The sequence below is a fragment of the Lynx canadensis genome, chromosome D2, assembly GCF_007474595.2.
Source record: "Lynx canadensis isolate LIC74 chromosome D2, mLynCan4.pri.v2, whole genome shotgun sequence".
NCBI classification, from domain to species: Eukaryota; Metazoa; Chordata; class Mammalia; order Carnivora; family Felidae; genus Lynx; species Lynx canadensis.
In genome coordinates this window covers 15,026,092-15,052,458 of record NC_044313.2, presented here as the reverse complement: position 1 = coordinate 15,052,458, position 26,367 = coordinate 15,026,092, and the positions used below count along the sequence as shown (strand labels likewise).

The following is a 26,367-nucleotide window of genomic DNA, read 5'->3' as shown; positions in this document are numbered from 1 at the left end:
GCGAGATCATGACCTGAGCCAAAGTCAGACACCCAACCACCTGAGCCACCCAGGTGCCCCATCCATGAAATATTTATTGAACAGCACAGTCTTAGGTGCCAGGGTAGGTCTACTCGGTGAAGCACAGAATGCTCATGGATCAGACACCTTGAAAAAAAAAAAAAAAAACAGGGAACACAAATGGGAAAAATAGGCAGATTTTCAGTAGCAGTGTTGATGTGACATGTGTGGGAAGTTTGTCACTGAGATCAGATCTCCCCCCACCCCCAATAAGCCATCAATAAAATTCTCTTCTAGAGACTGAATTTCTTAATAAATCTATTTCAAACCATTAATAGAGGTGGAAAACATATTATCTCTGCTCTATTGTCTTTTTTAATCTTTATAACAACACTACGAAGGTATAGTTAACTCCATTTTCCAGATGAGAAACTTGAGGCACAGAGAGAGGCTGTGAGTTGATCAAGGTCACACTTGAATGGATGAGAGAGCAGGACGTTGAGCCAGGCAGTGATCGCTTAAGGTTGTTCTCTTAACCACTACATTATACTTCCCTTCAATGGTTATGATAGAAAAAATGGCTAACTCGTAATTATTGAGATAGTGTAGAGTGAGGAGGTCTTGATGTGGCTTGGGATGACCTGGGATGGCTTCCTGCAGATGAGTTTTGAGTCAGATCTTGCAGAAATGGTAGATGGAACAGTCTAGGTGGATGGAAAGGCCTGAACCAGGGCACAAAGGCTGGGCTTAAGCTAGATGGGAAGTCACTTGATTTGGCAGGCACATTTGTCTCTCACACTTAGTACCTTTTGAGGTCTGAAGGAATGGTCCCAATTTGAAATTAATATATGAAGTGTGGTGGGTAGGTTGCTTTTTGCACTGGAAAAAAGTACAGGTTGTTAAACTCCAATTGTGGCAGTTATTTAATAAACAATCTATTTCAACTTTTAAAAAATACTATCAGGAATCAACTTTTTAAAGATAGTATGTTTAAAGTCACTTCCTATTAACCTTCGTATTTCTTGACTAACTCAAGGCAAAGCATGATTATATAAGATCTCCAAATGAGATAATATTTTCGTTTTCTGGGACCTAACTACCTATTTAAAAATAAATAGTAAAACCACTGCTATCACCACCAAGTCAGTGCCACACGATTAAAATAACAGCAAAACTCAGTTAAACCAGGTATTATACTATGGATATAAACGTGTGTGTGTGTGTGTGTGTGTGTGTGTGTGTGTGTGTAGTAAGAGATTTTGAACAGAGATTGAATATGGAGGCATTTCAACAAAGAAAAAATGTATTTGATACAGTATGAAAATTAAGCTTACAATTGGAATCCTTTGGAATCTCAAGAGCAGCATACTGATTCTGTGAATATTATGTTTTATTCCTTTCCCTATTCCCACATGTAATACTTTATTCTCTTTGAATTTGCTTCTAATGCAGTTTAACCCTGGTTTTGACAGTGTCCATCAACTTAATTTCTTTTATTAATATAAATTCTTCTCTTAGTGAGTAAAGCAAGCTAATGTGTTTTTCCCCTTATCATTTCATGCAAAGCAAATAGTAAATAAAGAATATGATTTTCACTTTCATTTTCCCCAAGTGTAAACAATGGAATCAGAGAATCTGTGCTCCAAAACTAGAGTCTTGGTATTTGTTGATCCTATGGAATCAACGCACTTGATTAGCTGTGAGCCAGGCTGCCAGGCTGACTTAATTCTATGCTCAGTAAATTAATTCTATTTTACTAAAGTGACTAAAAACTAAATTTCATATCAATATAAACACTCATTAAACTGCAAATACCAAGTTGTGCACGCTGTTGAAAAGACTCATTTTTATTTATAGATGGATTCTGATAAGAACAGCATTAAAAGTGGTTTAGTAGGGAAATGTTCGAGTGATTAATGTGCAGTTGTTTGCATTTTTAATATTTCACTCATATATCAGATCAGTATTTGTGCATACTGTCAGACTTTATTCTGTCCTTGTCAAAACACTTATTGCTGCTGACAGGTATAACATACCCACATTAATCCTTAATTCCTTGATTCAATTTTCTAATTGCTTTTTTGGCATGCAGTGGTGGCCATTTAGTCTTATGTGATGTATTCATCATATGGTGTAATAATGTGTTTTAAAAATTAGATGTGTCATTTAAAGTAACTGAACAAGAAAAAAATTACTAATGATTGGAAATTTCAAATTTCACTGTACTTAGACTAAGTATTAGATATTGGTACATCACACATTCTGGAAATTGTCCATAAATCATAGCCGAAGAATGTTAAAGGGACCCTAAAAATCATATAACCTAACGTGTTCATTTGTCACGCGGGGAAATTGACTTCAAACATGCCCAGGAGCACACAACTACATAGTAGCAGAGTTGGTCCAAGAACTCAAGTGTTCTGAACCCTGGTCAGGAACGAGGCAGGTATATGCATATAATTTTTATTACTGATATCTTAAGTTCATTCCTACTATTAATAGCCAAGCTGAAAGAATGAGAAGTTCTTTGTCTTCTTAGGCTGTATTTTTAGCAGTATCATGCGGTGGTTAAAAACCAAGATACTAGAATCAGACAGAGGGGAGTTTCAATCCTGGCTCTGCCCCTCCCTCACTGTATCGCCCTGAGAATATTATCTGACCTCTCTGAGTTTCAATTTCTTCATCTTATGAACCAAAATAACACAATAATGCATGTCAAATGCTTAGCATAGCACTTGAAACCTAGTGAGTACTCAACAAATGTTAGCTAATATTATTTTTCAGTGTTTTATTAACCCTTCACTATCCATAATTTAGAGAAACTGAGTCATGCCTACCATGTTGCAATTTCATTTATTGTTTGATTCACTCTACTCACCATGTGAAACATGTACTCCAGTAGATACTATAGGTAAGGTAAAGAGGTATCCAAGATGGTATATGGCTTTTTAGAGCAGGAAGCTAAAAGAGACATACAGTATATACATCAATAAAAGAGTAAAATATTGGGAGACTTAAGTCCCCAAAGGTGGCACAGGCACCTTTCAAAGAGAGCAAGTGAGTACAGAGGCAGTAGAGATAAATAAGAAACTGGGCCTCTCCTCAAAGAGATTGTTCCAGTGGGATGACAGGGTATTTACGCAAGCGTCATTCAAAATGGAAAATGAAGAGGGCCTAAAAGGTACCGTTAAAGAACTAACAACGGAGAGACTCAATACCTCAGACCAAGGAAAGATTCATGGATGAGTTGGCTTCAAGGGATGAATAATTTCAGAAGAGTTAAACGCATACAGGAAGGATCTCCTAGACAGTAGGGATATTATAAGTGCAGAAGGCACAGATTCTGGAAACCCTGGGCACAGTTTTGGACTCCATGTTACAGCAATCACAGAGCGATTGAAGTCATGAAACCATTTTGACCCATAGATGTGTTCTTTGGACAGCAACAATTTTGAGATTTGGCGTCTTTAAACAACTCTTATACTTTTTAGTTCACTCTAGTACCCACCACTACTTGTTTTCTTATTCTAGAAGTTCAGACAGTCTTCTTACCTACTATAGGCATTATGCATTGTGGTTAGGCATACATGCTCAGAAGACAGGCTGAGCAAATCATGGTTTCATCTTTTAGGTCTTTTTTAGGTCTACCACCTTCATTATGTTCCTTACACTCAGAGCTGCAGTTTCATAATTTCAAATGGGGATAGTTCCTGTCTCAAGGGGTAGGATTAAACTCACGGAAGCATGTAGCCTAGCACAAAGCATATTATGAGCACTTAAATGTTAGCTATTATTAAATTACCCACCTGAGCCTTGAAGGATTTTGAGTTTGCCACCTTACTTTGAAACTAGTGAACGTTTCTGAGAAAGGAATAACACATTTTTTCTTTTCTGTTTTTTTTTTTTTAATCTTTTGAGGCCTAGAGTATTAGACCAAACCCTGCTTACCTTGTAAAGACTAGTTCACGGACCTCAAATAATTCTGTTAAATCCTCAGCTGCTGGGGTTAGGGTTTCCAGTGATGCAGCTTCGCTATGATGTCTAGAAGTGAATCACTCACTCGTTTGCTCACTCTTTGAGAGGGCCAATGGAGGAAGGAGCAAGTAAGCAGCCCATTTTGCCCATTGGTATCTTCCAAACATCCAGTGATTCTTGGAACAGCAGTTTCCCTGGCTATTTCCTGGGTTCAAATAATGGCCTCACTTACAGAACATTTCTATCATTGTGAATTTTAAGAACTGTCATCTCGAAAATCCTTATGATTCCAGAAGCTTCTCTGGTAACTTGCTTGTTTTCCATAGCTGGAACATGGGAAGAGATAACAGAGAATTGTTGCCTCCAAAAACAAGAACTTGAAAATACGAATACAATAGTTTCAAAAACACCAGAGTGAACAAAACAAGTCTTTTTCACTCTAAAACTGCTGTGTCCTTAATAAACAAGGACTGCTAATTATATAACTGTCAGTGATATTTTCTGGCACGGTCTAAAACCAGCTTCTTGCGGTACAACAAATATGAAAATGTCTGGAAGTAAATCACAGTGTCTGAGTGCTATGGGCAAGCAAACCCATGCCTTATCTCTTTCAAAGGCAGCCATGGAAAATGCATGATAAATTACACAGTTCAGTAAACATGTTATGTCATTGTGAAATGATTTTGATTCATGGTTATGTATCTATCACTAAACAACTGGCAAACCTCAAGGTATCAGAAATATCATTTGTGGTGTTTTGCTAATTTCTGTTGCAAAATTCAAGTGCTATAAGGTGTTTTTTTCCTTTAAAATTCTTTATTGAGAGTGAGATTTGTCACAAATTCTTTGGAGATACGTGAATTCTTGGCGGAAGTGTCAAAGAGCTGTGCTAATCACTAATATTTTTAATATAATGAATAATTAATGTTTTTTTTGCTGCTATCCTTTTATGAAAATGTTGTGGCCAGAAATAAAAAGCTGTAAGCCAATTTGATTTGAAAATAGAATTATAAGCTCTTTTCATGTAGTTTATCAATATAAAGAAATTTCTGACTGTTTTCTCTACAACAGTATGGGAATTAAGAGTGGGGAATTATTATAAGGACACTTTTACACAAGAGGCTTTTCATACAAGCAGAATTCCTTTTCCATGGTCAAGATATTTTACTACACTATTTGTTGCTGAGTCTCTGATGTTAAATAATTAAGCCATTTTCCACCTGAAATTTATTTTTTACTAATTTTTCTCCCAGTTGGTGCATTTCACATTAGCACTTGATGGTTAAAACCTTTTCTTCCAGTATAAAAGTAGCCTGACAACACAATCAATTGATGTGCTCTCAAATTGTTTCTTGTTTTTCTAAATCCCCTACACCAAGAGCCACTGTTTCTCAACTATTTTTGTTTGTTGTTTTATCTTGTTGTAATCATAAAATTATTTTCTTCTAATATTTTTAATACAGTATTTTAACATAAACTTGGATATTTTGAATAGTTCCAATTATTGCATTGAGACCTTAAAAACAAAACGAAAAAGAAAGCCTTGCCTGATGGTAGAAAAGGATAAATTATTTCTTAGGTATATTAAAGGGGTGTATGTTAAAGGGGATTTTAATATTTCTGATCTGTCCCCATTATTTAAACCTGAATTCATTTTTTTTCTCTTAGTATATTTTAACCAATTGACCTTTACATATACTTTGCATTTATTAAATTAGAATAAATTTCAGAAGCCTGGAAATATGGCTCAAAACATTCATAGTATTTTTCTGTTAGCCTTGGAATATGACAAGCCTATTCTCTAAATATTTGCATCATTGGAGAATATCTATGTACTTATGCTGATTTTGACTTAACATTTTCAAAAATAAGTCTGTTAAATTAAATGTAAGCTTTAAACTGTAAAACCGTAGATCATGCAACTTGATACAAGTATTGCAACATGGCTTACAGCATATTCTTGGAAGATTTTTATGCCCTTTACTTCTTCCATCAGGACCACTTTCACCTTTATATTGAAACCTCCCAAAATGTATCTGTATGAGGATAATTTTAAAACATGAGATTTATGTTGCTATAAAGGAGAAATCCTTTATAACCACATAAAACTGTTGTCACCAGAAATTTCAGTCTAAGTTTTACATGAAAGGGGACATATTTTATCTTTAATGCCTCGTTAAACTTTCTGAAAATGGCAGTATTCTAAAATATTCTTGGTGAATGTCTGTATTTCTTCTGAAGATTTCAAATGTGATCAACAAAAAACTAAACAAATCACTTGTTCTAATAATTAAACCAGTGGTACTTTTTTTCTTCTAATTTTGCCTTTATGCATAGATGTTGCTTTGACGTATCAGCAGGGTCTCATCTGTCATTTTCTTTTCAGTGAAATGGCCAAAATCACCTTTGCCATGCTAAACTGGTATACTCACTGTTTAAAAGGTGACATTGTATTTAAACCCAAATTCTTCATGCATGCTTGTGTCCACTGGACGTGTGTGCACGGAGTATGTGTGTTCACATATGTGTGTGCTTGCACGTGTGTGTGTACACACGTGTGTGGGTACATGTTTGTACATGTGCACATATGAGAAACTACACTGTGTGGTTAAAAGGATGGACTCAGGAGGCAGCCTGCCTGAGTATAAATCTGAGCCCTGCTACTTCCTAGTTACATACACTTGAGCAAGTGTTTTTCACCTTGCGTCAGTGTTCTCATCTTACACAGTTGTAAGATTTAAACAAGTTAATATGTGTAAAGAACTTTGAATACTTAATCCATAGTAAGTACTTAATACAATACTAGCTATTACTACTATAATCATTATAGATTCATTTACTCTATCTTTAAGGTTATATTATTTATACAAGTGCATCAGCTGGTGATTATGACATACATATTTCACTGAAGTGATATTAAAGATATGCCAAGAAAACATTTTGGATTGTGATAATTTAATTAGATAAACTGTGTGGTATAGTACATCATTGGTGACAGGAAACAACTGTGAGAAAGCAACAAAAATTGCATAACTTGGTGGCTCACAGACTACCTGTCAAATAGAGTGAAGTGCATTTATTTATTCAAATGTAGGCCTGCAGCACATCTCTTTCGTGCCAGGATTCGGTGTTAAAATGAAACATGGCACCATACAATCCAGCGGTCATACTCCTTGATATACACTCCAAGGATTTGAGAACTTACATCCACACAAAAACTCACTTGCTAAAAAGGGAACAGCATGATGGGAATGAGAGCAGATAGTAGACCTCTCTAGTGTATTTTATTTTCCAGATCTAACCTGGAACCATATCAATGTCTTAAAAGTATAAAGCAATATTAAATAAAAATGGAAAGGGGGGTAATCCCACCAAACTCGACTTCTGAATTCACAAACTTACCTAAGTTGGGATGGAATCAGTGGCAAAACCACACAGAAAGGACCTATTTCAAGTGATTTGAAGCATGCAGTATTTGACTGTATGTCCTTAGTGAGATGTGGCATATATGCACGTAAGACAAAATAAATAAATAAAATCTACAGAGAAGTCAATTTTAATTAATTGTATTGTCAGATGTAAAATATAATCCTATATTTAAATTGTATTATAGCATAAAAGTAATTACCAATATTATTAGATACCAAGATTTCCGACGTAAAAGAAAAGAGATACAAACACTCAAAGAAGTTAAAATAAAACAGATTAAATTTGAATTGGAAGTTTCATTATGAATCCATGGTATATCTTTCCTCTTTAAAAAAATTTCTGAGTATGGAGGGCACATTGATATTTTACACAAATCGACTTCACTGAAGACATGATGCCCAGCTTCTGGGAATTCTGTTGGATGTCTTCAGCTGTCAGTCCTTTCTGGGATTACCATGACACAGAGAAACACCTTGTCCAAGGTCATGATCCCATGGGCAATGATAAGTAGTAACTAATCTTTGAAGGAGGGGAGAGTATAAAGGCCTGGCCCACTTGGCCCAACCCAATTGTTGAAAGATTCTAGCTCCAGGTCTCCTCCTGGGCCTGCATCTCAGTTCAGCCTTTTCCCTCTGTCTAATGAGGCTTCCTTCCTTTTCCTTCCACCTTTTTTTTTCAACCATAAGAACCTCTGCTTTTTAACTCTGTCTCCCAGGGAATCTGCTTCTTTGGGAACCCAGTTTATGACCCTAAGCTCTATTGCCCAAAACTTCCTAGAACAATAACCAACCCAGTAGCAATAGAGACCTCTTTTGTCTGGGATTAATACCATTTCCCAGCAAGGTTCCTTAGACAAACGTCTGACTGCAGGTCTGGGACAGGTAAAAGACAGGGAAGCTATCACAGGCATTTGTGGTCATGTCAGAAGAACTCAGGAACCAATTTGAAGACATTCTCATTGTTCAAAGATAGTACCATTTGAACAATTAACAAAACTAGTAATGACAAAATTTTAACTGCTATCAATTGAAACACATCAGAAATGTTAAAAGTTATAAATTTATAATGATAATATAAATTGTCATGTTTGGAGAATGCTAACAAGTATTTATTCTGAATTGATAAATAAGGGGAAATAATCACATATTTAGCCTATCTGAACTATAAAAACTCAGTAAACTAAGAATAGAGGGTAGCTTCCTCAACTTGATGAAGAATATCTACAAAAAACATACAGCTAACATCATGCTTAATGGTGAGAAACTTGAAGCATTCCCACTAAGATCAAGTACAAGGCAAGGATGTCCCCTTCTCACCACTCCTTTTCAACATTGTACTGGAAGCTGTAGCTAAAGCAATATGATAAGAAAAGGAAATTAAAGGTATACATATGGAGAAGAAAGAAATGAAACTGTCTTTATACTCATATGACATGATTGCCTATGTAGAAAATCCAAAAGAATCAACAAAAATACTCCTGGAATGATAAGCAATTATAACAAGGTTGCAAAATACAAGGTTAATATACATGTCAATTCCTTGCCTACATACCAGTAGTGAACAAACAGACTTTAAAATTAAAGAGACAGTAGCATTTATGCTACTGCCTCTCAAAATTAAATACTTAGATATAAATCTAACAAAATATATATAAGATCTGCATGAGGAAGACTACAGAACTCTAATGAACAAAATAATAAAAAAAAGCTAAATAAAAGTAAAGATATTCTGTGTTCGTGGATATGAATAATCGATATTGCCAAGATGGCAGTTCTCCCCAACCTAATCTGTAGATTCAAAGCAATCCCAATCAAAATGCCAGCAGGTTATTTTGTGAATATATACAGACCAACTCCAAATTTTATGTGGAGAAGGAAAAGACCCAGAATAGCCAAATAGTATTGAAGTTAGAAGACTGACACTATCCAACTTCAAGACTTACAATAAACCTACAGTAATCAAAACAGTATAATATTGGTGAAAGAAGAGGCAATCAGATCAATGGAACAGAAGAGAATCCAGAAATAGACCCACATAAGTATAGTCAATTGATCTTTATCAAAGGAGCAAATGCAATGCAATGAAGTAAAGATAGCCTTTTGAACAAATGGTTCTAGAACAACTGGACATCCACATGCAAAAAGAAAAAAACTGAAAATAGACACATACCTTATACCCTTCACAGAAGTTAACTCCAAATGGATCATACACCTAAATGTAAATTGCAAAACTATAAAAGTCCTAAACGATAACATAGAAGGAAACCTGGATGACCTGGGATATGACAATGACGTTTTAGATACAACACCAAAATCACAATCTGTGAAAGAAATAATTACTGAGCTGGAATTCATCAAAGTAAAAAACTTCTGCTCTTCAGAAGATAATATCAAGAGAATGGAAAGATAAACCACAGAGTGGAAGAAAATATTTGCAAAAGAGACATCTGATAAAGGTCTATTTCTAAAGTATATCAAGAACTCTTAACATTCAATAAAAAGAAACAAATAACCCAATTAAAAATGTGTGAAGACCTTAACAGATACCTCGCCAAAGGAGATATACAGATAGCAAATAAGAATATGAAAAGATGTTTCATATCATATATTATCAGAAAAAATTCAAATTAAAGCCACAAGATGCCACAGCACACCCATTAGAATAGCCAAAATCCAGAACACTGACACCACCAAATGCTGGTGAAAATATAGAACAAGAGAAGCTCTCATTCACTGTTGGTGATAATACAAAATGGTGCAGTCACTTTGGAAGACAGTTGATGGTTTCTTAAAGAACTAATAATCACATTCCTATTAGTTGATCCAGCAGTCACACTCCTTGATATTTACCCAGTGGAGATGAAAACTTATGTTCACACAAAAGCCTCCACGTGGATGTTTATAGTAGCCTAATTTTTATCTTCGGAAATTTGGAAGCAGCCAAGATGTCCTTCAGAAGGCGAATGAATAAATAAACTGTAGTATATCCAGACAATGAAATGTTATTTGACACTGAAAAGGTATGAGCTACCAAGGCATGAAAATACATGGAAGAACCTTAACACGCATATTCCCAAGTGAAAGAAGTCAACCTGAAAAGGCTAAATTCTATATGATTTGAACCATATGACATTCTGGGAGAGGCAAAACTATGGATGCAGTAAAAAGATCAGTGGCTGGGGCGCCTGGGTGGCGCAGTCGGTTAAGCGTCCGACTTCAGCCAGGTCACGATCTTGCGGTCCGTGAGTTCGAGCCCCGCGTCAGGCTCTGGGCTGATGGCTCGGAGCCTGGAGCCTGTTTCCGGTTCTGTGTCTCCCTCTCTCTCTGCCCCTCCCCCATTCATGCTCTGTCTCTCTCTGTCCCAAAAATAAATAAAAAACGTTGAAAAAAAAATTAAAAAAAAAGATCAGTGGTTTCCAGGGTTTGGAGTAGAGAGGAAGGGATGAATATGTGGAGGACAGAGGATTTTTAAGCAGTGAATATACTCTGTATGATACCATAATGGTGGATACATGTCAGACTCATGGACTATGGTCTAACACAACAGTAAACCCAAATATAAACTATAGACCCCTGGTGAGTATGATGTGTCAATGTAGGTTCATAAGTTATAGCAAATATACCATTCAGGTGGGGGCTGTTGATGATGGGGAGGCTATAAATATGTTAGGGCAAGGTGTATATGGGAAATCTTGTATCTTCCTCTCACTTTTACTGCAAACCTAGAACTGCTCTAAATAATAAAGTCTATTAGGGGCGCCTGGGTGGCTCAGTAGGTTAAGCGTACGGCTTCAGCTCAGGTCACGATCTCACAGTTTGTGAGTTCAAGCCCCGCATGGGGCTGTGTGCTGACAGCGCAGAGCCTGGAGCCTGCTTCAGATTCTGTGTCTCCCTCTCTCTCTGCTCCTCCCTGGCTCATGCTCTGTCATTCTCTCTCCTTCAAAAATAAGTAAAAACATTAAAAAAAAATTTTTTTTGAAGTCTATTAAATTAAAACAAAAAAACAAAAAACAGAGGAGCCTGTGTGGCTCAGTCGGTTAAGCATCCAACTCCTAATTTCTCCCCCCACCTTCCTCTGTCCCTCCCCTGCTTGTGCACACGCTCTCTCTCTCTCAAAAAAAAAAAAAAAAAAAAAAAAAAAAGCAAATAAAAATAACATGCTAAAAATAGAATAAAGAATACTTTTCAAAAATATGCACCAATATTTAACCCCCCCCAAGAAAAAATACCTTCTAACTGCTAATGACCACTACTATGAAAACACTAGGTATTACTACAATCAAATATTCAGTTGGACTATTAAAAAATGAGACATTGTATACCCCCATCCACTAGGAGGGTACAGTTTAAAACACTGAAATAGAGGTAGGAGAAAAGTAAAACAGCAATGTCCTATCAATTAGGCAAATTTAAAATTCTGTTTTCTTTTTCAGGGGGCACCTAAACCGATAGCCATTGAACCGTGTGCTGGGAACAGAGCTGCTGTTCTGACTGTGTTTCTTTGTCTGCCGCGAGGATCATCAGGTGCCCCTCCTCCTGGACAGTCAGGTAAGATGAGTGGAACCACCAGCAATTGAGCAAAACATGCGGACTAAACAGAAGAAATAAACAATACTACCACATAGCACAGTGAGAATATTTACATCGTTCTAATTTAAAGCATGGCCGAATTTATTAGAATACAAACTTTTCCAAAAGATCTAGAAATCTACATTGCTATAAATTCAGATTTGCCAGGATCTCTCTTAAAAATACGTGTAAAATACATGTGTATGTTTGTGTGTAATATACACGCATATGTGTGTTCACACACACACCCCAATTTGTTGTTGTAACTACAGTGAGAAATCTCATTAGCATGGCAAACAAATTTTTGACTTTGGGGCAGCTTCTTTTTTCCCAGTATGTGTGTCATATAGGATACAAAGTTATAAACATGATTAGAAGTTTGCTTCATAAATATGGAACCAAATTAAGGAATGTACTTGCACGTTTGGAATGTGTAGCCATGTCAGAGGGTGCTAGCTTCATATCACATACACTGAATATGTGTTCTTGTTATCAGCACCAGACAGCTGGAGCTCATGGGCCAGGGAATCCTCCCCATCCGATGGCACAGCCTTTGCTTCTGAATCTCCTTTTCTTACATGAAAAGCATATTTTGAAAATGGGGGTAACTGTATGTGTCCTCTGGGAGTTCTTCTCATCGCTGTGATGTTGTCCATATTGTAAATATGCAGAATGTTGAGTGTAACTTGTGATTAAATAACAAACCATGCTATTTCTCTCTTTTTACATATTCTATTCCATTTACTTACAATGTGAAATTTTTCAATCTCCTGATTATTTGCTCCCTCCAACACTTATGAAATGGATGCTTTTTGAGGGTTAGGGTAATTTCAAATCAGTCTTTCTTTTCAATTCCCCTGAAGTATAAAGTGCCAGAGATCTGGCAAGGTCTCAATAACAGTAATTGATGTTGAACTCACCGCCCTGCTTATTTTTTCTTTTCTTGGTTCCCTAGCTAGCTTTGACCTTGCTCCTTTCTTGATTTGTATCCACCCTGGCACAAAAATGGAAGCTACACTACTTTATACCTTGTAAACTTCAGATGTTCATGTAACAGAATTTTCCCATGTGGGGGCAGAGGGTTTCCATCACCTCTAGCATTGTCATTTGTGGCATCTGATGATACCTTGTTGCAGGGATTTTCACCCAAAGCTTATTCGTAGATGTTCACTGAAAGAAATAAGCATTCTCTGTACTTTGTCATACACCAAGGGAACGTCTTGCACTTCTTTCAGAACCGCCATGGTAAATGTAAATGGGATGCAGGAAGTAGAATAGTTTGGCACTGGTCAGATAAGATGAATAATTATAGGTACCATGTCCAGCTAATGGAAGCATTGTTTTAAGGCTGGGATGATTTCCAAAACAAACACTTTGCTAATGAAAACAAGTTCGTGTGATATACACCAAGGTTCTTCTAAATCCTTGACAAGATGACGTACTGATGGGCAGAGTGAAGGCAACTGCCAATACTCTGTCCTTTTAACCTTTGAGATCTTTTTGACTGATTTGAAAGAACCAGGTAGCAGTGTGGGCCATTTCCTTAGCTGTGTTCTGTTACAGATGCGTTATGATTACTAACGCTAATGCCATTTTAGATGTGCGTAGTGCTCTACTCTTTACAAAGTGTTTTCTTATTTTTCACATTTGATCCTCAGGACAAGCCCATGCAATACGTATAAAACTCACTTTATACGTATTGCAATTCCCTAAATGAGGGAATTGAGATATAGAAATCTCTGTATTTCTACATTCAAGGAATAATTAGGAAACTACTAGAGTATAAAGCTAAAGAACCAAAACATACTTATTGCTAACCTTCTAGGTAATTTTCCCTGATGATCTGTAGCAGAGAACTTATTTCTCTATAATCCGTAGCCCATGTCTTCACAGATCCCAACATTTGAGGGAGTACTAAAAATGTCTGCAGAGTTGAAACCAGTCAGTAGACAAAACCTTGAGTTAACTTACCATACTTTTTACAGAGCCTGTAGTTTGAGCTATGTTGGGTATCTGTGTGCATAATTCAGGATGGATTTGTTCTTTGTTTAAAAAAAAAAAGCTAACAAATGTTTTCCAGCTATTTTTATAAGAGTAGGTATACTCTGAGTCTACTTCAAAATATAGTATTCTCTGCTGTCTGCAGTCTACTTTGAAATGCATCAAAAACATAGTATTGATGAGTGGGTAGTAGGATGGGTAGATGGACAGATACATTATAAAGCAAGGAAAGTAAATGTGAATGGTAGAATCTAGGTGGTGGGAATACAGTTGTTAAAATTCTCTCTTTCCACTTTGCTATAGGTTTGAAAGTTTTTATGGTAAGATGTTGGGAAACAATAAAATAAAAACTCCTGACTTCACTGCAACCAACCAACCAAACAAACAAGCAAAACAAACCCCTCCTCCCCCCCCCAAAAAAACACAGTCAGTGTCTGTAGAGGGTTTTCTAATGTTCACATCTCAGTTTTCCCTGAACAAAGCAAATACCGATACCAATATACAAACTAAATGATTTATTTTTTTCACTCTTCGTCAAGATACTTGGTGTGTACACAGCCAATTTAAATGTAACAAAATATAATCCAATATTTGAGAGGATGTGCATGCCAATGATTTTTGGGGAACCATATCGGCTCTTGGAAAGGAAATGGTGACGTTGGTTATCTCATTCCGAGAGTTGGGCTTATCTCATATCTTTACAGAAAGTCCATCTATGTTCCCGTGCTGGTCACAGTGCCGCACACGTGGAAAGCAGTTCGTACGTACCTTTGACGAGAATAGTGGTAGAGGGGGAGCTTTATGGACAGACTCCCGACCCATCCCCACTATGTGAAGGACAGGGCGCCAGGAGCCTTCCCCTGGCTATTGGGAGATTTATGTCTCCAAATATTAGCAAATGTATTCAATGATTAATTAGTCATATTTATTAGATTATAAGTTCTCTTGCAGTACTTAGCACAGTCTCAAAATGTTTGACCAGCCCCTTTTGAAATGTAGCTTTTGAAATGTTGGGTGACACTTTTCATAATGCACTCTTCCTTACCATGAATGAAGGCACTTGAGACCAGGATAAGTTTGGGGACAAGGAGATGGTGGAGGCATCCCAGGAGCATGGTGGTTTTCTCCCCGAAACTGAACTTCAGTACTGACAAATAAATGATTCAGAAACACACAGGTGCTAGGTTTTAACCATCTCTTTAAAGTAGCAGCTAGTAATTTTTTTTAGCATATGGCATTATCATTGGACTTTATTCTCCTTCCACCAGAAAGCATGTCAGTAATTCCTAGCAAGTAATAAGTATCTAAAATGTGTGAGGTCCTTTCCATGGCTTTCATCTTCACAGAGGTCAAAAGGAAAACTGCAGATTCATCTTTCAGCTTACCCCATGTACTAAATATTTTTTAATGTAATGAATTTAGGTGTTTGTGAGCAATTCTCCCTCTTGGTGGCTTAGAAGAGTAAAAGCAAAAGATATTAAATAGGCTTTTTGGCATTCCTGGAGCTGGACTAATTAGGTTCCCAGTTCCCCCACCCCCGTAAACCTGCTGCTTCATGACTGTATTTTTTTGTGTGTGTGAGAGACTGCTGCCAACCAGGCCACACTCTTTGGGTTCATGTGGGATTTCTGGGGTTGAGATTTGCACAGTGTCATCAGTAGAGGTTGAAACACTGACATCCCCATGAAAACAGGACACATCAGGTAAATGCTGCATGACACTGAACAACCAAGCATGACTCCAGTCACCTTGGACACAGCAAGGTCCCCAGGAGTTTTGGAGTCACATTAAGATGAAATGTGGACAAAGTAAATACAGCTCTTCAAAAGCATAAATTGAAAGTGATAATGATTGCCGTCACTTTGCAATGGGAGATTATGGATTTTATCGTTTATGGATTCTCACTAATAACAAGCAGATTAACTCTTCTCACTGGATTAAAAAATCTCAGGGGCACAGATGTCCACTGCCAAAAAGGAGCTATGTGTTTCAACTCAAAGTAGAATTTTGCCCTGAACTTGCCTCATATTTGATGGAGGCTAGCATTACCAAAAAGAAGACAGTGCAACATCTAAGGTTTTGATTTTTTTTTTCTTTAGGCTTAGAACTTTTGGCAGGCTGACCAGATTATTTTGAAAAATCTAGAAATATTGTATAATGTTTAAAATGATAGTCAACTCACAGTGCCATGGGTAATGATGACAAAAAGAGACCTTGGTTTAATTGAATGAAAAAGAGGTAGGTCGGGGCACCTGGGTGGCTCAGTCATTTAAGTGTCCAACTCTTGATTTCAGCTCAGGTCATGAGCTCACAGTTTGTGGGATTGAGCCTCACATTGGGCTCCGTGCTGACAGCACAGAGCCTGCTTGGGATTCTCCCTCTTCTTCTCTGTCTCTGCCCCTCCCCTACTTGTGCTCTCTCTCTCTCTCTCAAAATAAATAAACATTAAAAATAAAAATAAAAATAAAAAGAGGTAGAAGAAAGCAAACTAGTAGTTCTGAACATTATATCAGGTGCTTTCCATACAGTCATTAGTTTAACCCTCTTAATGATTCTGAAAAGTAGCTATTATTAGCCCACTTTTACAGACAAAAAAACGAAAAAACAAAACAAAAAACAAAAAACAAAAAACCTTGAAACTCAAAAGAGATCAAATGACTAGTCCTGGGTCCTACATCTAGTGAGAGAATGAGCCAGAACTCACATCCAGGACCAAGTGCATCCTCAGCATGTGGGACTCTCCCTCATCACAGTGCTTCTCTGGACAGTCATACAAGAGTACTCCAGATATTCCTTTTCCTGAAAAGCTTTATATACAGAGTTGAAGAGAAAGGACCTGGCAGGTTCTATAAGCATTGAGCCTAAGGAGAGAAGAAGGATAGATTTATCTTTCTTGGTGATTTAACTCCAGAACTTTGTAAAGTGCAGTGATGTGCATACCACGCCAAATTGTTGTGATTCAGTGTGTGTGATAGAAGTGAGGGGTTTGCCATTAACGGAAAAAAACTTCAGCTCGTATATGTGAGCTATGGACTTGAGTCACAAGTCCTGAGATCTAGATCCAACTCTGCCACCGACTAGCTGTGTGTCCGTGGGCAAATTTTGTAGTAGTCTCCGGGTCCTATTTTCCTGTGTATAAAATGATGGCATGGAAGTAAATTCCTAGGATGCATCCCACACCGATCCTCTTATAAAATTCTACTACAGATTATGCTAAGTCTACCAGCTTGGTGTAGGAAGGGCAGATAACGTGTACCTTAACTTACCTTTCCAGCTGCTCAGGACCAGTGAAGAAACTATAGTTCTATATATTTCCATATATTTCTTATTAGTGACTAAAAGAATTCTCTCTGATTCTTAAATTTTCAAAATATCTTAAAAGTGCTATTAATGAAGGCTAGTTTTCAATCTTCTCAGCATGTTTGGAAGATGGAGATAGTTCCTCTTGCCCCACTGTAGAAGTGAGTAAAAGGGATGTCACAGCACCAGTGAGAGGCAGAAGGTCGTCTACCATCCCAGAGATGGTTTGGGAACAGACTGCAGGACTGCAGGTTCTCAGTGTGGTACTCTTTCCTCTGAAGCCAGTTTTTAAAGCTAATTCACATTTTCCAAAGGCTTCTGGGTTTTCCCGTCCCTTAAGTCTCTCTGTTTTCCTTCCATAACTTTGCCAGTGTATCTTCACACTTGTAGAAGCACACCTGCTGATCTAATGTTAGCACTCTCTCTGGTATTGGTGGCTGGAAAAGGAAATAAAACTACTGAGCCATATCAAGACTTCATTATAAAAAAAAATCATGGTAGTTACCTTTTAACCTCAAATCCAAGTATTATTTATATCCACCATATATATCTTCGTAAAGAAGAAAACAGAAAAATGGGTATTACATCGCAAAATAAACTATAAAATTAGGCAGAGAGCCCAGGCAACAGCTAAACATCTGAGATTATTGTTAATAAATATGACTCTGTGTCAAAAACATACCTGCTTTTAAAAAGGCCCACAAATCAATAATAGGAAAGAATTTTATCTTCTATTCATTTGAGAATATTTAGAAGTATCTGCTACATGCCAGGCACTGGGTTTATGGTAGTGAACAAAACAGAATTTCTGTTCCCATAAAGGTTACAGCCTATGTGGAGATAAATGTGAAATACACAATCATGCCAATGAATCCATAATTACAAATTGTGTTAGGTGCTATGGACCAGGAGACAGTGCTGTGAAAGAGAGTTGAAATAATACTGGTCTCCAATTGCTAAGCTTAATGTCATTGTAAGGGAGTAACAAAATGGTGATCATTCAGACGCTCTTTCCTCGGTTCTCATGCCGCCATGTCTCTGTCCTGCTCGACAGCTGCATGGTCCCCACCTTGCCTCCTCAGCTTCTGGAAACGCTCCCCACTGGTGTTCTATGGCCTATCTCAGGTACCCACGTAGAATTTACTTACAGATAATGGATGTAGAGCACCCCTCTGTTCTTGGTCTGCCTCATCTGCTTCTGAATATAGGTGGGCATCCCCCAGGTTTGATCCTTTAGCCAACTTCTCATCCGGCTCCATCCTGTCCCTCGAGGGTTGTGCCCTCGTCACTCCCAGGGGAGCTAATTCCTGACCGACCCTGGGTCTCGAGCCAACACTACTCACCTGTTGAGCACTACCATCGCAACCTGAATCTGCTGCTCTCCCCCTTCCCCCTCTCCCTGTTACCATCACCTACTCCCCCACTGTTACTGTGAAGTTCGTTGGCTTCAGAGTGGCTCAAGTTTGAAATCCCAGAGTTGCTTTCCTTCTTGTCTCTTTCTCCCATTTTACATCCAAATAATCATGAAGCTCTTTTAGATTTTGCCCCTATGGCAGATAGAACATCCGTCTCCTTCTGGCCGTTCTTCTTGTCTCCAGTTTTCTTCTGGGCACTGGCGCCTCTCACTGGACTCCTGCCAAAAGAGAGCACGATTCTAATCACATCACCCTCTTCCTTGTAAACCTTTGCCGACTTTTCATTGCCTGTTCAAGTGAGTCCAGACATTTACCCTGGGGTGTGAGGTCCTCCTCCACCTTGCCAGAGCCTAGCTGCACAGCCCCACCAGCGAGCCGGGGGCCCTTGAGTTGTCATTTTTAACTTCTTGGACCCTCTTTTTCCCATCTGTAAAATAAGGGAGATGACCACATGGTATGTCTTTATGATTTTTGCCAGGCTTGTAATTCCACGTGTATGTTTCTTCCTATGATTCCGTGAGCGTGTGTGTTATCCGTCCCACTCACCGTTGTTCCTTGTGCTTGAAATGCCCTCTCCTGCTCAGCTGCCAGTTTCTAAAACCCAGTTCAGAAGCCAGTTCCTCTTCCATGAAGACTTCGGTTCCCTCCACGCAAACATGACATCACTCTCCTTGAAATCCCTTAGGATTTCCTGGTTCAGTTCTTCACTGCCTCCTAGTGGGTGTCACTAGGGTGTTGTGAATTTTTCTTTACTTTCTCCCCAGGTAGTAAGCTCTCTGTGGGCAGGGGCTCTGTCTTATTTTGTCTTTGAATCCCCAGCAGCTAATAAGTTCTTGGTACTTAGTAGTTGCTTGATAAATACTTAACTGATTAATAAAATTTAATTACCTTTAAATGATAGAACTTCACCAAAAAAATGTGGAGAATATATATATACATATATGTATATGTGTATATATGTGTGTATATATATATATATGTATATGTGTATATATGTGTGTGTGTATATATATATATATATACGTCCTACAAATGTAAAATTTACTGTTTATAATTTTACTTTCAGGCCCATAATTTTTGATAGACTGGATTTTATGTATTTATGATTCATGTAGGATTCAAGTACATGTCTTAGAGACTAAAATCAAACTCAGCATTGTACCTTTGATGGAAAATATCTTTTGGGGCACCTGGGTGGTGCTCGCTCTCTCTCTCTCCCTCAAAATAAATAAACTTAAAAAAGAAAAATATATATTAAAACTTATTTGCTTAGATTTAAGTTTCAAGGAAAATCAGAATATTAGGGAAAATGATACAAAAAATAAGGCAATTTATATTTCCAATGTAGCATATACTAAACCTATCATAAACTTATTCCATTTTTATGATTTGAATGTTGATTTCTTTCTTGCGTAATAATTTTTACATTTTATTTAAGCTTGAAAGAGCACAACTAGGTTCCACCCTTTATGACCAGAAAAAGAACTCTGAATCTTATAGAATATTGTCTACATATTAGTTATAGTTAGGACACATAACCTTACAAAATGTATATGGAAAATAAAAAGTATCAATTGCTGTTGTAGTTGTTATTATTAACACGTACCATTTGTTTTGAATCTGTTCAATGTTCATTACGATTCTTTGAATTATCATCACCCAATAAAGTATATCATCACTTTTCTTTCAAAGATGAGAAAATAAACTCATGGGGCAGGGGGAGGTTAAGTCCCCTTCCTACAACCACATAGCCAATAAGTTATTGAGCCAGAATTTATTTTTTTAATGTATGTTTATTTATTTATTTATTTATTTATTTTTGAGAGGGAGGGAGGGAAGGAGGGAGGGTGAGCATGAGCAGGGGAGGGGCAGAGAAGGAGGGAGACAGAGAATCCCTCAGTGCTGTCAGTGCAGAGCCCAATGCGATCCCCACATGAGATCATGACCTGAGGCAAAATCAAGAGTTGGACACTTAACCGACTGAGCCACACAGGTGCCCCAAGCCAGAATTTAAAACCAGAAAATCTCACACCATAAGGTTCTTCCCAAATTTTTTTTTCCATGTGGATAGTGAGGAGTGGGGGGTGGTTATGGTCAAATACCATTAACTCTGTCCTTTTTGGGATAGTATAAGCTTTTTCTTTCACTGCCTAGTGTCTCTGTGAAGTGACATGGCCACGATCCTTCCATTTGAGATTTTAATTTTTTTCTTTGTGCCATTGTTAACAGAGAGAAGTTGACTAATGTGCCAAGGCAACAAAGAAAAAAAAAAAAAAATAGGACAAGAAACTTGAAGAACAGTGAACATGGCTAATTAAAAATACTGTAAAGTGAGTAAAACACTCCCTCTAGAAGTTAACTCAAACACTTTCAGGATAGAAACAAACTCACATGAAAACTCAGAATTTATGGATATGAAAAATGAGACCTCCAGCACTGAAAGAGTGGCCAACATATTTTTCTTTGCTTTTTCTTTTCTTCACCTGCCACTCTGTTCAGGTACTTCTACAATTGATTGGCAAATAAATACTGTGGCCAAAGAGAAATATAGAAAAAAAGTAAGCAACTCAACAAATCAACTTAAAAGCCAAAGGGGAAAAATCAAGATTTGTCTGGAATCAGTAAGCTGTCTTCAAAGCAACAAAATGAAATAAGAATTTGTGGGTATGAATAAAATTTAAAGCCTAAATCAGCCCCCTAGTATTATGATGGCTGACACCATGTTACACTGATAGCTGATTTAATCTTCCAATTAGTAAGATATTTCACTTTTAATTGGCCATGAATTAAGTAGTCCTGCTTTATTACATACATGTAGGGGAATTTAGCAGAAGGTCACCTCCCGCCTTTAGTAAGGATAGATGGGTAATCCGGAGTGTCAGAGAATTTTAGAATTTTTGGAACTTCAGAAATTGGACTTAGATTTGTCTAGCTCATAGTTCAATGGGGACTGGAACCAAGGTCTATGGATCTCCCATGGAGGGAGAAAATTTAGCCCTCCCTCCTGTTTATTATGCCACAGTGTAAAACCTGACAAGAAGAGATAACAATAATAATCTCCTTGTTGCCAGGAAGCAGCATTGCACACCTTTTGCCACCAAGGCCCAGAAATGGCAGACAGAAATGAATTCCCTAGATCCAAAAAGGAAAATTAAAGGGCTTGAGAAAATATGTCTGCTCACCAGCAGACTGATAAAATGCTAAGAAAATGTGGGTCAAGGGCCCTGGGAATTTCTTCTTTTCATATAAACATTTTCTGGTGACCACTTCAAAGGGCCAGTGGTTCCTTAGCAAATCCATTTGGAAGGAGTGTATTCAAGTTTTGATAAAAATTCCATGATACACTGATAGCTTATTTAATCTCCTACCATTTACTGTAAAATAGTGTCACAGAACCTACCAAAGGCATCGTTGGGTGTGAAAAATCCTTCATTCTCAATGAAAAGCCCAGGAAGGAGCAAGTACCCAAGGAAGCAGTGTTGTAATTCTATAAAAGGTAAACACTGATTATAACAACGTTAACTACTTAAGGCCAGAACCATCTTTCTCTAAGGACTTTTAGGGAAAGAGTTAATGGCCCTCTGAAAAGTATATAATTTGCCTCCTTTTATCCACACTATTGTTTGCAGATGAACGTAGCCCATGTAAGTTAGGTCTATATCCATAACTGATGGACATCCATTACTAACGGGCATCCAATCAGATGGTCATGCAGATAAAGCACTGCCAAAACTTAAGAGAGAGCTCATCCTCTTCCTTAAGAGTAAGACTCCAAAGAAGGAGTTTGAGGAGTTCTACTTGGTCCCCAGAATGATCTTAGAAGCCTTGGAGGAATAAGCGAATTCTTGCCCCATGAACCTGCTGTCTGACACAATTTGAACTGAACCTTGAAGGCCCTAAAAGTCTGGATGCAGTGACCATACATTCAGTTCCATTTATTCAACAAACCAGGCAAAGATCATCAGATCAATAACATGACTCTGCCATCTGCTTCCCCCTTACTCACCAACTTAATGAAAAATGACTCCTTAAGTGTTCTGGGAGGCAATTAGCCCTGAATGTAGAGCTGTGATGGAGAGAAGTTGCATCACATTTGTATTCGAAACTTTACTGGTAAAATGTAAAGGAAACTGTTGTCCATATTAATAGACACATAAAATGTATAAATGGGGTAATTTGGTATTACTCTATTTATGCATACTATTATACAATTGCAAAAACACAGAGATAGGAAGGGCACTGAAATGACATCTGGCTCATCCAACTGCTTGTGGCCACAGCTGGTGACCCTGCCCACAATCATCTTGGACAGACAGTTTCTAAAGACTTTTCCAAAAGGCATGCCCATAACTTCTGGGACTAATTCGTTCTGTTATTTAACTGGCTTCACTGCGATTTGATCCCATTTTCTTCTGTTCTCTTTTTTTGTTGTTGTTCTCATCCTTCCAGAAATAGAGAACAGCTGATAGTGCTCCTCATAATAATCCATCACGTGGTAGAAGGCAGTTTTGAAATCTCCTCCCAGGTCAGGTTCAACACACTGCTCCCAGTCCTTCTGTCTGTGCCGTCCAGCCTGTGTCTTCCAGCTTGGGTCACCTCGTGGCTCTGAGAATGTACTACAACCTTCCCAAGTATCATTGACTCAATAATCACGGAATAGAAAGAGATTCTAAAGGTGGTTCTGTCCCTTTGTTTGAAAGATGAGGAAACTGAGGTTCACCTGAAGAGACTTCTTGGAGCCCACCATTCTAGAACCCAGGGGGCTTTCTCTGGCTTCAGTCTCATTGTCTCGGTGCTGACATCTCTTTTAAAACCAGCTGCCCTGTCCTGCTGGTTACTTCCCCCACGCAGTTCAATAGGACGACTCTGGCTCTTCAGACCCTTTCTGCCATTCTGCATTTTGTATTTATACCTACTGTTTTTCTTGCACAAGAAAAGGGACCAGTTCATTTCAGTTAATGTCTCTGATGTTTCAAGGTCATTTTTGAAGTTTATCCCATTATTGTAAGCTCCATTCTCATGCCCTATGCCCTGTTTGTGTTATCTGCAAATATGGGATTTTAGGGAGATATAAAATGCTTCACACTGCTGGATTCTAAAGTGATTTTTAAAATACACTTTGAAATTATGGACACACCACACCCCTGTCCTATGCCTGTTCTAGTCCCTCTGCCTGGGCTGCCCTCCAACACACAACACTTACACCTTCCTTTCCAACAAGAGAATGTCACTTCAGGGGTCACCTCCTCTGTGAAACTTGTTTCCATTCTCAGTTCACTCCTTTGGTTTTTATTTACTATCACATTTTTATTACAGTGTCTCTGTTTTACCCAGAGAAGCTAAGGGCAAGGGTTTTACCCCCTTATTTATTGTTATATCTCCATGGCCTAAGTGGTGCCTAGAACGTAATAGAAACACAATATGTGTACTTAATTATTTTACTCCTTTCTCTTACTCATCTGTCCTTACTGGTGCTACCTTCCCCGAGTCTGGCTCTTAAGCTAGCTGTGATTTCATATTTTCACCTGCATTTTTCCCATGTACTTTTAATAGATACCTTACTATAAATTAATTCTATATGTTTGTCCGTTTTTAAAGATGAAAAAAATACCCTCCCTAATCTCTGGCCTAATTTTTGGCTTATGAAATAGAATAAAAAATTGCACTGAGGTTAAAACAATGGATCCTTCGTTGCTGACTAGGACTATTGTGTCAGCCCCATTCTAAAGGACAATTTGTCACAAGTCATTTTAGTCATTTTGCAATATGTGATTTTTTTCTACATTTAACAGGATTCTTTGGGTCTTTTGATATTTTTTTCCATACATAAAAATCACTGTGATGATTTGGTCATTTCTAAGATCATTGTTTGACCATTTCTGAGACCATCCTTTTTTCTTAAAAATGAGTGTTTCAAAGTGTTCTCTTCATTCTGGGTGATATAAGCAGGATCTGAGTCTGTACTCCTTGTCTTAGGGGTCTAGGCATGAGTCACCAGACCTTGCTTCTGCTGCTTAGACCATCATCCTTTTATAGCTGTTGTTTAAGATTGAGATTTTTTCAAAAGTTTTGAATCTCTCTATTTTAATATTTGTTACCAGCCTTTTCTCTTACATGCAAAAACAAGTCAATCTTTTTAAACCTGTCTTATGCTTAGTGCATTCCAGATCATGTTCTATTTCGCTTTATATTCCAGGAGTCACTTTCATCTTTGCATTAGTGTTTTTCACTTTCTCCAACACATCAGAATCATCCGTGTTCCGTAGTCTTCTTAGGTGACTTATACTCTTGTCAGGACACTCCAAAGTCCCATTTCAGCTCTTTGTACAGCTCTTTTCTGCCCATCAGAGCTTTCCCTCAACTTCCTTTTCCATCTGCATTACAAGTATTTCTAAGAAACTCAAATTAAAACATACTGAGATATCATTTCTCACCTATCATGTTGGTGAAAATTAAAAAAGTATGACAACACATTGCTGGTGACAATGCAAACTGGAGCAGTCCTGTTGGAGGGGAATTTGCCAATAAATACCTAACAAAACTACAATTGCCCTCTTTTGACCCAGAGATTCCACTCATAGAAATAGACCCTAAAACATACCTCCAGAAATATGAAAATATATGGGCATGGCTATTCATTTCAGCATTGTTTGTAATCACATGATATGGGAGACAACTTAAATGAGCACACAGAGGGAAGTAATAAAATAAATTATGGTTTATCCACAAATGGAGTACAGTGCATCTGTAAATATAAGATGAGGGGGCACCTGGGTTGCTCAGTCAGTTGAGCGTCCAGTGCTTGATTTCGGCTCAGGTCATGATCTCAACGGCTGTGGGATCAGGCCTCACGTTGGGCTCTGTGCTGTCAGCACAGAGCCTGCTTGGGATTCTCTGTCTCCCTCTCTCTCTTCCTCTCCCTTCACTTGCACACACACTCTCTCTCAAAGTGAGTAAATAAACATTAAGAAAAAAGATGAGGAATATGTCTATGAACTGGTAAGAAATTATTTCCAGGATATATTAATAAGTGAGAAACATAAAGTGCAAAGGAATATCTAGAATATAGAAGAATATGTCTTTCATATAAGAAATAAGGAAATTTGGGGCGCCTGGGTGGCGCAGTCGGTTAAGCATCCGACTTCAGCCAGGTCACGATCTCGCGGTCCGTGAGTTCGAGCCCCGCGTCAGGCTCTGGGCTAATGGCTCAGAGCCTGGAGCCTGTTTCCGATTCTGTGTCTCCCTCTCTCTCTCTGCCCCTCCCTCGTTCATGCTCTGTCTCTCTCTGTCCCAAAAATAAATAAACGTTGAAAAATAAATAAATAAATAAAAATAAAAATAAATAAAAATAAAAAATAGAAAAAAAGAAATAAGGAAATTAAAATATATATGTACAGATATCTACTCAATTTTGCAGAAGATTACAAGAAAGATAAGTGAGATTGCTTACCTCAAGGGAGTGGGGTGGAAATGGAATATGAAAATGGGGGAATTGAATCAGGAATGAGGCGGGGAGTGATGCTTGTTTGAGTATACCTTTTTATATACTGCTGGAAACATTGTAGTGTTTCACATACCCATATTTGGTCATACATAAAGAAATAAAATCAGGATGTGGGGAACCTAAAATGGAATGCAATCCATAAAAACTGAACCTAAATGTATTTCAAGTGAATAGC

General features: G+C 37.8%; 1 protein-coding gene across 1 annotated transcript in view; it reads left to right on the top strand.

The window, feature by feature from the left end:
* Positions 1-26,367, top strand: part of ATRNL1 (attractin like 1) — a 789,020-nt gene that overhangs the window by 664,569 nt on the left and 98,084 nt on the right. The window contains exon 29 of the mRNA XM_030334763.1: positions 11,837-11,951. Coding sequence (XP_030190623.1) covers positions 11,837-11,951 — 115 coding nt within the window. The remainder of the gene's footprint in view (positions 1-11,836; positions 11,952-26,367) is intronic.